This window comes from Pelophylax lessonae (assembly GCF_965119305.1).
Source record: "Pelophylax lessonae genome assembly, chromosome: 1".
Taxonomy (NCBI): domain Eukaryota; kingdom Metazoa; phylum Chordata; class Amphibia; order Anura; family Ranidae; genus Pelophylax; species Pelophylax lessonae.
Genome location: NC_138768.1, coordinates 276,762,645 through 276,775,726, shown reverse-complemented (window position 1 = coordinate 276,775,726; position 13,082 = coordinate 276,762,645). Strand labels below are relative to the sequence as shown.

The window sequence follows — 13,082 nt, the reverse complement described above, 5'->3', positions numbered from 1 at the left end:
CCCCCCCTCATTATAATGAGCACACAACCCCCCCCCCCCCAGCCCCCCGAGTTGAAAGACATTGGGAGAAGGGAGAGAAGTGAAGCCATGGTTTCAGATCAACATCAGATTAGATTTTGAAAGGACATGCAGCCCCACATTTGCCTGGTGGGCCTGCTGCCAACTTTAGTATCAAACCCACTCTTCCACTTAGGGAAGGTTCTGCTTCTCTTATTTACCTACAGATTTAACGCAGTATCCTGTTTGGGGAGGGCCATTTCTCATAAACTCCCCCCCCCCCCAAAGAGGGCTGTTACAGTGTATTTTGATTGTTATGTTTTTATACCTTTTCGTTGCTGCATTTACATTCTTGCATTGTGGTAATGTGTGCTTTACTACAATGCATGTTACATATGTTGCTATATAGCAATCTTATATAGCCATCTTTACGACCCTTCCTTCAGTGTGGTGCTTGGGGATTGAACACTCAGGCACCCAGTTCTGTCACACTGGAGTGGTAAGAAAGAGGTGAATTTACTAAGACTAGAACACACAGAATTTGGAGCAGCTGTGCATGGCAACCAATAGGATTCTAGCTTTTCATTTTCAAAGCTTACCTGAACAAGTGAAAGATAGAAGCCGGTTGGTTGCTATGCACAGCTGCTCCAGATTCTGCAGTTTTAGTAAATTCTATTCAATGAGTCCTTAGCACAGTGTAAGCCGCAAGTTGTGACTTGGAGTTTACATAGGGTTTCCTCTCATATTTCCCAAAGCCTGAACAGAGCAACAAGGAGCAAAAGCTGCTGAATATGTGCAGCTGGGAAAAGCAGAAGGTAAGAAAACCTGTGAATATTATGTTAGGCGGTATTGCGATTTCAGTGCCACATCCAAACATGCAGGCGTACATATTATGAGAATTATTTTGCAAGATTTCAGACTTTCTTAGCTTTTTTGGGGGGGGGGGGGGGAATATGTGCTTGAAATCTTTCAGAATTATAAACTTCTAAGCCTCAAAATGCATTCTACTGTATGGCCCTATAGCCTACACATATCTTGGGATGTGAAAAGCCACCACTTTCCTTTGTCTGCTGAAGCATATGGTCCAAGTATGTAGAGGTAAAAATTCCCCATCCAGTTAATGCTCACATACTTAGAATGGAAGGTTTTTCTGCAATTGCCTCTTCTCTGAGAAGCAGTTCCAAGATATTGTTGTTTTAACCTACATACGAAGTCTAACTCAGCTGTCTCCCTCATCCTTGGGAGACAAGTATCTCTTACTCTTTCTTGGGTCCATTTGAAAATTGTGTTGCATTAAAGTGAACCTATCCTCCTTTCTGAAAATCAAAGTGCTGTCTGCTATCCCTTGTCCTGAAAGGTTTCTTCATTGCTCTGTCTGAGACTGCTTTCTGTTGCTAGTGAAGCGTTGACTTCCTCAATTATAGGCCTACAATGAGTGACGTCATACATACAGTATACCACGAGTCTGGAAGTGGAATAAGAATTCATATACAAAATCCAGAAATTAATTTTTACACCACACATAGTAGACGCTATAGACATTGTGGTATTATTAGTAACTGTTTATTCGTTTTTAGGTCAGTGTATATGACTGTCAGAGATTAACAGTTTTTGCTTTTGTCCAGATCCTTGTAGGCTGGGTTGTATGGAGCTTTGGCGAAGCAGATGGCAGCTGCCTTGTCACAATTGCAGATAAACTGAGCGCAGGCATCACTATAAGCTGTGAAGAGACAAATGCACTTTAACAAACATGGTTACACCATAAATATAAGATTTAGAGCTGGAAGTTTTGGGATAATACTGTATCTCTGACAGCCTATTGTACTGTAACGTAGGTGCAGAGGTAAACAATGTTGCTGTTCCCCAGTCATTGCAGGTGCCCCACACATTCCGTTGTGTTGAATACCTGCTTCCCTGGCTACACACTTTGATTTCTGTCATTGGCGCTATATAAATCCTGTATAATATTAATAATAATTGACTTGTACATACTCTAGTGATGAACAAGCCAAGGAGAGGGAATACAGGGTGCAGAAAGAGTAGTAGGTCCTCACACACCTGGAAGTGTGGAATACCTGCAGTGGCTGGGCAGTAGCAACATTTGAAAATATAGACCGCTAGAAAGGTAAGTATACTGTATATGATCTTCTTTTACAAGTAACCCCATGGTGTTTTACACATTGTTATTCACAAGGCCACTGATAATGCATTACAACTGGTTCTGTTGTACTGGGCCCAGGCCTCATCTAAACAGAGGGGCCTGGGGCAGCTTTATTGTTCATTTCTACCCACATCCCCGCTCCTACTTGCTTACCAGGGCTTAAATACATTTCCATGGGCACCATCACATCAACAGAGGGGCCCAGGAGGTAAGAGCAGAGTTTTTTTTAACTCTTAAAAGATAATACCACCAAAAAAGTTTGTTTTGTTCATTTCTATACATATGCAAAAATTAAGTCAATAAAAAAAGTATAAGCTATTGCGCTGACTGGAACCCAACTGTAATTAAATAGGGCACATAAGAGGGCCAGGAGAGTGGTAGGGAACACCAGATAAAATCGATGCACCTCCTCTCAAATTAGGTCTTGAGGTCTTAATGCACATATAATAAACAAACACAAAAAGGCGCCTCCATCTAGGTGTAGCAATTGATTAAAAAAGCATAAAATACAATAAAAATGCAGTCACTGGATAAAAGTAGATCAAGCCTGACAGTTGCCCTTTAATCAAGAACTCTGCTTCAACCAGCCACATGCCGGCTGAACTTTGCAGCCTCGTGGTGATCCTACGGAGGTCTATATGGGTCTATGACAAGTCTTGATCTACTTTTATCTAGTGAGTGCATTTTTATTGTCCTTTATGGTTTTTTAATAAATAGATGGAGACGCCTTCTTGTGTTTGCTTTTTAATAATGAAGTCAATGTTGAATTCATTTGGCCATATCTGAAATGTCAAAATGGCTTAACCTGCTTAGCGGTATCCCCGAGTGTGACTCGGGGTGGATTTTCCATGCTATTATCGGTATCCCCGAGTCACGCTCGGGGTAGATGTGCAGAGCGTGCAGCGGTATCACTTACCTTCCCCTGGCGATCCAGCGATGATCTCCCATTGCTGTGATCGCCAGCCGAGATCCCCGCCGCTCGTCCGTCGGTATGAGGACTTCCTGGTTCCGTTACCTGCAGCAGCAATGCTGCATGGGAGCGGAACTAGGGAGGGAAATTCAAACGTTGCACAAAACACAAACACATAACATTTATATTTTATATATATATATATATATGTATATATATATATATATATATATTAAAATTATATTATTGATTAGATTATAATTCATGCGTTTGTGTTTCAAATTTATCACATCTGGGATGTCTACTAGACTCTTGTTTTGGTCAGGTTTAAGCCAGTAATTACTAAGAATTGTAGGCCTATAATACATAACGCCAAATTTCCATGAAAAGAATTGTACCACTTTTGGTACAGAATTCCTGACATAATCATACCGCCAGGGAAGTTAAAGTGTATGTAAACCTTGACAATGAATTTCTTATATTTGCTTCCCTTTGGTCTGGTAAACGTATCATTAAATGTGGTTTATTAGATCTATGCGAGAAGTAAAAATATACTATTGATTGTGTCAGTTATTAAGGGTTGTTTTGTGTTCTTATGGTCACCTTCTGTGTTATCTGAGGGAATCCTCCCAGTCCTTTAGTCACTATGTTGTGGAGATGAGGAGAGTGGGAGGGATTCAGCAGCTGAACAAAATACACCAGACAGGGCTGACACCAATTCTTGTGATTTCAGTCCACAAAAATGTGTGTGGTGTCAGTCCACAGCAGGAAATTTGGAACGGAGTGCACTTCAGGATGATCATCGGGTATGTTTGTATACTTGCAGCAATAAAAATTGAGATAATGTGCATGTATTGCAAAGATGCTCTGCATACATTTTGTTTCGATTTTTGTTCTGACGTAGGTTTTTGTTTGGTAAACCATATGAAGTAGCACTAAAAAACGTCCCCAAGTTCCTGAGATTTAGGATCCCCAGCATTTGTCTATTGGTGAAAGGTGAAAACGTTGTCTCATGCCAGCCCTTTAGAGCAGCCTTTTTCAACCAGGGTACCCAGGCACCCTGGGGTGCCTTCAGTTTTCTTCAGGGGTGCCTTGGCAAAATACCTAAAAATTGCCAGCGGGTGGATGAAGCCTGCCTTTTAGTTACAAAAGGCCACAGGTTTTTATTGTGCACCATTACAACTTTCTGGCCACTGGTGTCAAAACAACCAATGATGTCATGGGTTAATAAGGAAAGCCTGCACAGCATCCTTGTTTGCCCCTCGACTGCACCTCTCCATCAGCACTGGGGTCATAATAGCAAAGTGAGGGAGAGAAACTGAGGGAAAAGAGAAACATTAGAATACTAGTCAGTACCAATGTACAAAGGTGTATTTACTTTGGAAGAATAAATCATCTCTAATGTTCGGCATCCTATGCGGTGGATGTGCTGCGATATGTAAACATATTCGTTTTGTTTTTTATATTTTAGAATGGGTGCCTCGAGATTACGCCTAATTTTAAATGGTGCTTTGACTGAAAAAAGAATGGGAAAAACTGCTTTAAAGGTCTAGGTCTGAAAGAAAAATTGTCTATGTTCTGTTAGTATGAAACCAGCCAAAACAATGATTTCAATTTTTGGTTAACACTGGTCATTTGTTTAAATAGCTTCTATGTCACACAACTTCTGCTACATTCTCAGTATATAATACGATTTATTAACAAGTTAAACTTAAAAAATATATATATACTGGAAAAAAATCTAATAAGATAATTTATAAAATAAGAGACTTGTTCTAAATAAATGCTCAATAACCCAATCTAAATACGGCATTTTCAGTCTAGTTCTAATTTTGGAAAGTCCTTTAGAGAGTCTGAGCACCCCTGACTTGGAAGCCCAGCAGACCAGACATCAAAATTGTCTAACTTAAGCTCCATACACACGTACCGATTGTCGGCCGTAAATATTCGGCCGACGACCGATCGGCCGATTGTAGGCTTGTTAGTATGATGCTTCCGACAGCCTACAGCGCATTTTCGGCCGAACAGAATCTGTCGTGCAGGCATTAAAATTTTTGTTGGCCAACACCAGAACGGCCGATTGTTCGCCAGTCAGTACAGATTTCGGCCGACAGACAGCAGATTTGCAAGACTGGGCATGCTCAGAAAAGAAAAAAGACAAGGAAAGTTAACCATCACATGACATCACTTCTGCAGTCGGCTGTTGGACGACAAAATTCGTGTGCAGTCTTTTGCAGTTTTCAACAGACACGACAGCCCTGGAAAAAGTTCGGCCGACGATCGGTACGTGTGTACGGGGCTTTAATTCATATACAGTACAGTATTCATAAGCAAGCTTACATACTTACAGGTACAAGTGATAGATGTTCCTGAGCAGGTGTAATCGTAGCTTTTTGTATATGGATTATTCAAAAGACCACTGCAGGTTGGCCCGTTCAAAGCTTGTGAGTAGCAGTTGTCATGGGTTTGGCAGCATCTGCAGGAACATCAAAACACTTCACTTAAAGAGGAACTGCAGTCTGCTCACATAATTTATAATTAAAAACATATTTGCCATTCTGAAGCTTCCCTCCAACCACTTTGCATATTATTTTATATATACTGTACTGTGATTCTGTACTTGCCAAATATGCTGCAGAAATCTCCCTCCACTAAGTCTGGCTGCAGCCATTTTAACTGTGGGCAGCTGAAGCTGCTGACTGTTCACTTCCTGGATTTACACACACACACACACACACACACACACACACACACACACACACACACACACACACACACACACACACACACACACACACACACACACACACACACACACACACACACACACACACACACACACACAGACACACTCAAACCACTGCTTGCCTGCACATTTCTCCTCTCTTGATGAATACACATGGATCTCTGCAGTCTCCTGTTATCTCTGCCTTCAGCCAGCCCCCTCCAGCTCTGCAGCTCTCCTTGGCTCTCCTATGACTCATCCCTTCTCCCTTATTGGCAAATTCTCATGAGAGTGAGAGAGAGAGAGAGAGAGAGAGAGAGAGAGCTGTGCATGATGTAATCAGCCTAGGCTAATTACCAGACAAGCAATGCATAAGGTATTTACCAGTATAAGGTATTTACTGGCAATATAAGGTATTTACTGGTAGAAAAAAAATGTTTTACTATCCAAAGTTAAAACAACAAGGGCATAAGAATTAATGGACGGAAAGATGAAAAAAAATGACTGAAGGTCCACTTTAAGTTTATAGGTGTTATACTGATATTTGTGTAGCATTGTGCAGATTGGATTGATGCCTTTAAATTACAAAACATAAGAGATCAACTCAATGGTCATGCTTGTCAAACCTTGTATTTTTAATTAAAACGCATGTGGGTATGTGCCAATTAGAAATGCAGTGATTGTCAAGACTAAGCTGCATTTGACTTGTTTTTCCTGCAGGTCAAACACCCCTCAGTTATACATGCTGCACTTTTCCGCATATTACGTCAGCATTGCAGAGGTGAATGGGAGATATTGAAAACCGTTTTCTCTATGCGCCCTAGCGCTGACCTGTGTTTATTGAGAATAGAAAAATGCAGGTCGCTGCACATTGTGTGAACACGCATTGATAAGGTACACTTCATGGCAGGACTGACATCTGTACCTCTAGCAAGGTAGCCACAGCTGTCTGGTTTCACCTTTTTGCTTTTCAGATAAAAGGGTCAGAGGTCAGATTAAAAGGGAAAAAACAGGTTTCAGAGATCAGAAACATAACTAATAAAAAGAGTCCTGCCAGGAAACACAAAGCAGATGTGAAATGAAGACACACCAAACCGGGTTCACCAGGACATGCGACGCTGTACCTAAGTAAAACTGATGCCCTTTTAATCCACACAAATGCAGCTTTCCTTTGGATGTATTTGATCACCTCTGTGATTTTTATTTTTTGTGCTATAAACAAAAAAAGACAATTATGAAAAAAAAAAAAAATTATATATATATATATATATATATATATATATATATATATATATATATATATATATATACATTTTGTACTTTATGCTATAAAACATACCCAATAAATAAATAAAAAAAAAACATTCATTTAGGCCAATATGTATTCTACTACCTGTTTTTGGTAAAACAAAACTCCCAATAAGCGTATATTTATTGGTTTGCGCAAAAGTTATGGCGTTTACAAACTACGCAATATATTTCTGGAATTTTTATTTATTTGTTTTTACTAGTGGGGGCAATCAGCAATTTTTAGCGAGACTGCGAAATTGCGGCAGACACATCTGACACAAAGTGACACTTTTTGGGGACCAGTGACACTAATACAGTAATGAGTGCTAAAAAAATGCACTGTCACTGTACTAATGACACTGACAGGGGAGGGGTTAACATCAGGGGCGATCAAAGGGTTAAATGTGCTCCTAGGGAGTGCTTTCTAACTGTGTGGGGGATACTTTGACTGGGGGAAGACAGAGATCTGTGTTCCTGATTAGCATGTAAACAAGGCAGGTCGCTGTTCTGACAGGAGGGAGGGGATGGAATGTGTGTCCCTCCAATAAATTTCCTTAGTAAAAGCACCTCACACAGTGTAGTAAAACACTGGTTAGGCACACTGTTAACCCTTTGATCGCACCTGAAGTTAACCCCTTCCCAGCCAGTGTCATTAGTACAGTGACAGTGCATATTTTTATCACTTATCACTGTATTAGTGTCCTAAAAAGTGACAAAAGTGTCAGTTAGTGTCAGAATCTTGCTGCTGATCACGGCCATTACAAGTAAAAAAGTGATAAAATAAAAATAGGTAAAAATATCTCATAGTTTGTAGACAGGATAACTTTTGCGCAAACCAATCAATGTACGCCTATTGGAATTTTATTTACCAAAAATATGTTGCACAATACATATTGGCCTAAATTGATTAAAAAAAATCGAGTTTTTCGATTTTTTTATTAGATATGTTTTATAGCAGAAAGTAAAAAATATTGGTTTTGTTTTCAAAACTGACGGTAATTTTTTGTTTATAGCGCAAAAAGATAAAAGACACAGAGGTGATCAAATACCTCCAATAGAAAGCTCTATTTGTGGGGAAAAAAAGAACAAACATTTTTTTTGGGGGACAGTGTCGCACGACCGCGCAATTGTCAGTTAAAATAACGAAGTGCCATATCGCAAAAATAATCTGGTCATGAAGAGGGTAAATCTTCCAGAGGTCAAGTGGTTAATTAAATAGTTTTACTGTACTGTGTTTTTCTGCCTCTTTGTAACATCCTCTGGGAGCTCCTGAATCACTCCTTTTCCCCCTCATTTCTGTTTCTTTGGAACAAGCAGTGCACATCATTTGCGGTCATGTGTACTGCTCTATGCACACTACACATCCTATAGTCCATATCGGGAGCAAACAAAAGGCCATGTTCCTACTTACAGTGGGACCATGGAGAACAAATGTAGCAACCCACTATTAGTAAATCAGATCACAGCAGAAAAAAAGGAATTTATGGATGTTAAAGGCAATTTAAGGTTTAATGTCACTTTAACATGTGTTTACCTGTCTAAAGTGTCTTTGGGGGTTCCACCTCCTCCAAGTCCACAATAACATCCATAGTTGTTAAATTCTGCAAGGGGTGAACTGTTGGGGATGGTACATTTAATCAAACTATGAAACTGCCACAGTGCCCGATTGTAAGGGGAGGCACAGGCGCAGGATACTAAAACAGCGAAAAAGAATAAATGCATTAATAAACACAAATATATCACATAATATATTTTTTGCATTCTATAGTTTTATTACACACAGCCCTGCCTATGGTAGTGTAGTGCCATCTAATGGACAACAGTATGTCAGCAGCTGTTGATTTTTTGTATTGATATTTCTCAAGAGATGTTACATAGTGAGGTTGAAAAAAAAACATCAGTCCATCCAGTTCAACCTATGATGTGTGCGTGTGTTTGATGTAAACCCTACATTGTATACCCCTGTACGTTGTGGTCTTTAAGGTGCCCGTCTAATAGTTTTTTGAAATTATTGATGCTCCCTGCTGATACCACTTCTTGTGGAAGAGAATTCCACATCCCCACTGCTTTGACAGTAAGGAATCTCCTACGTATTTTAAGGTTAAACCGTTTTTCCTCTAGTTTTAGTGATAGTTTTTGTGATAAATATACAGACATTTTGAAGTCATGGGAAAAAAACGTTTATTTCCCTGTTTTTAGAAATTTTGGGAAAATTGAAAAACAAAAATTGGTGTGGAGTTGTTTTTCAAATTGAAAGTCATTTTGTTACACAGGGAAGGTAAAATGCATTGTATATAAAGTATTATGCTTGAAATAAAAGTACAGCTTATACAGAAAATAAAACTAAACTTGCTTTTTAAAATTTAATTTTTTATTAAAAATAGAATAACAAGGACTGTATATGTTAAGAACATTTTACCTATGCATGAGAACAGGTAACCCCTTTCCCTCATTATAATTTAAAAGCTTCCTGTCACTATGCATTTTTAGTTATTGACAGTGCTGATCCAGAAGCATATATTGCTATATGAAGAGCTTGATCAATGTTCTCCTGATTTTCAGGTGCCATTTTATCTATAAATGAAGGTATTTTGTATTTTTGGGAGGCAGTGGTTTGTTACACTTCCTTACTTGAAGATGCTGCTGGTGAAGAAACATTTGGTGATGATCCAGAAGCAGCAGAAATAGTGTTTCTGGAAGGAGAATTCTAGAGGGAAAAAGCTACTCACACTTTCAATATGGTCCTCATCATTTATTTCCATAAAGTATTTTTTAAATGTCTCTAGGGCACCTCTGGCATGCCAGGGTGTGCTTTGTTATCCTTGTAGCATTTGGAAAAGAATAGTTCTTCTCACATTATTTGCAAAATGCAGCTTTGCTCTCAGCAGAAATTGCAGTGTGGAAATGTTTCCAAACTCTAGATGTTGCTCTCACCGTTTACTGAGAGGAGGAAAATAAAAACCAATTTACTGACCAGACTATAGGTAAACACTATGCCATGGTGGTGGAGAACATTATTAGAAAGGTTATAAAGATAAACAAATTTGCCATCTCATCTGTCAATTAAGGGCCGAGAGGAAAGAAACTATCATCTACTGTATCCCAACAATCACCCAACTGTAAGAGGTATAAGATGGAGCCCACAAGCAAACTAAATTAGAGCCTTTTTTCCTGCAGTGCACCCTAGTGGCAGAAATGCATATTTCTCTTGTTTGAGAACTGCAGTAGGAAGTACAGTGTTACATGAACTGTATTCCAGGATTTGCTTGTCTTCAGCTGAGAGAACTTGCAATAATTTAAAACATTAGATAAAGCTTCAGAAATCTTTCAGTAAGGTCTTCATGTTGAAGACCTTGAATACCATGTCACAGATATATTATTTATTATTGTAAATAAATCATATTCCAAAATTATTTTATTTTTTCATTTTTTCCGGAAAAAAAAAACACTTTGAATAAAACACAGGAAAAAAATTTTTTTTTTTCCCAATTTTTCAATTTTTTTTTCTGGCCTTCCAATCTCTATTTCTAACAGATAGAATTTTGTTTCCTGCAGGATGCAGAAAATCGTACAAATGAGGACACAGGGTCTCTCTTCCCTATATCCAAAAAGAAAAAAATAATCATTCCAACAAGATCATTTTAAAACACAGATAAAATATGAGCTGTAAGGTATCAAGCAGACACTAGCTCAGCCCCTATAACCACTAATGTTTTGTTTTTACCTTCAGCAGTCTCCTATGGAAGATGCTTTGGGTATCTTGTACTGAGCCTGAGCAGGGTGGCCCTAGCTCCACAGGGTAAAACTATGGCTAGATGCTGGACCAGTAGCCCGGGTGCTAGCAGGATGATAAAGCTGGCCATACACTTGTTGAATTTCCTGAGGAACCAGCCAAAATTCAGACAACCCAAAAAGTGGGTTGTCCTGTCTGCCGCTTCCCGACAACATTCCTTGATTCAAAAATCGATGGAATGGAAAATTGTCAGCCAAAAAGTGTCTGCATCTAATCAGATGTAGCAAGTGTTAATGTATTATGTACAGGGCCAAAGCAGCTATAAATTTCAAGCATGAGCTCTCAAACTTAAGGAGGAAACCCTTTAAAAAGGGCCCAAATATTTAAAATGTGAATTAAAGCCTAATGACAAGTGACTCTAGGTGGACAGCATGTCTATGGGCTATGTGCTGTCCCTTTAAATAATATAATATATGACTCAGTGCAAAAAAAAAAAAAAAAATATAGGTGAACAATTAGGTGAAATCACATTCTTAAATCAATAATAAATGTGCAAATAGCAAATCAGATGAACAAAAGTCCAAAGAGATAAATGAATACATTTTTATAGCACTGAGCACTCTACTCACCTTTACTACATTTTGGATTGTTATCAGTGTTGTTTCTGATGGACTTTACTTTTATTAATAATCACTGCACTAATTAATTTATCTCTTTGCACTTTTGTTCATCTTATTTGCTGTTTGCACGTTTATTATTGATTTATGAATGTGAGTTCACCTAATTGTTCTCCTATTGCTTTTTTATACTTATTTCGTTTTTTTTTTTTTAAATGTTGATATTGATTTAAAAATGCTCAATGTTTTTTTTTTTTTTTTTTTTCACTGAGTCATGTATTATATAAGAGACACACTTTTTGTTTTCTAGTAAATATACTCAGTTGCAGGTATTAATCTTCCAATCCTCTCAACACACCAGTCTCCACTCATAGGATGAAAGGGAAACATAGAAAGAATTCATTGTATAAAATTGCCAAAAATATTTAATTAAAAGATAAAACAAAAGAAATACACTCACATGGTTTTTAAGAAACACACTCATATGGTAAAAATTGAATTATTTAAGCACATCAGTGGGACTTTTTTAAAAAAAATTTATGGATGGCGAAATAAACATTTTATTTATTTGATTCTTTAATTTTGTCTCATGTTATTTTTAGATTCATTTTTGTATGTTATTTATATTCACATTTTTATTGGTGTTTTTAGTGCAGCCTTGGTATATATTTACTTTAGTTATTATTCTTGATTCAGATCTTGATCAGAGTTTTTAGAATTACCATCACAGTTCCAAGACAAATACTTTCTGAGTTCATTTTAGAAATATAATGCATGCAAGGCAACCTCTAAAGAAAAGTGTAAAACATTCCCTAAAACAAAAATAGAAGGACTGATAACTGGCTACAATAAATGCTTGGTTATCTCCGCCAAAGGAATGCTGCTAAGCAATGATGTTACTTTAACTTATATCATACTTTGTGTTTTATTTCTTTTAAGCTCATTAAATTCAGCTCATAGTAACTCTGCAATACATTGTACTTATATAGCATACTAATGCAAATGTTGTTAATTTTATTTGTAAAGTAAGTAAACCTTACCTGCCAGGAGAACAGCAAGGATTCGGAGCATCATGGTGACGAACTCAGAACACTAACTAACCTTACTCCTTAAATAGTAAAATGCTGACCTTCAGATTCCAGGGACATCAAACTTTAAGAACAGACTGCTGCCAAGTGCACATGTTCTCAGCTGCAACATGTCAGGTATTACCTTGAACTTGTTTTTTTCTGTTTACAAGAAGTCCAATATTTGTGGAGAACTGTGCACTTTGCAGTGCAGATAGTAGACCTTATAACACTATATTTCAGTTTAGCTAGAATTTATTATTGAAGTCTATTCAACGTTCTATCTGTGACAGGTGTGCTTACAAACAAGACACACTCAAGGGAAAGTGAGCAGATATTTTTCTCTATTACTGCAGTGTTTAACCAAAAATATTTTTGATATATAATTTTTACATTTATTTAAATGCTTGTTTTTACATATAAATAATATTTTTTTTTTTTAAATTAACCACTGCAGAATACTATGTATTTGATGCAGCTCCATTCAAGCTATTGCTGTCTAAACTGTAAATGCATAATTATAATGCATCTAAAAAAGCTTTACGGGTGCGTTCCGTGGAATTCGCTCCACTTCTTCAGGAG

The 13,082-nt window shown here is 37.8% G+C and overlaps 1 protein-coding gene across 1 annotated transcript; it reads right to left on the bottom strand.

The window, feature by feature from the left end:
• Nucleotides 1-1,598: 1,598 nt before the first annotated feature.
• On the bottom strand, nucleotides 1,599-12,507 carry PLA2G1B (phospholipase A2 group IB; the record flags this gene model as incomplete). The annotated part of the gene is made up of 4 exons (XM_082262697.1): nucleotides 1,599-1,717; nucleotides 5,417-5,544; nucleotides 8,618-8,777; nucleotides 12,474-12,507. The coding sequence occupies 4 exons, from the start codon at nucleotides 12,505-12,507 to the stop codon at nucleotides 1,599-1,601; spliced, it is 441 nt and encodes a 146-aa protein (XP_082118823.1).
• Between the last annotated feature and the right edge of the window lie 575 nt (nucleotides 12,508-13,082).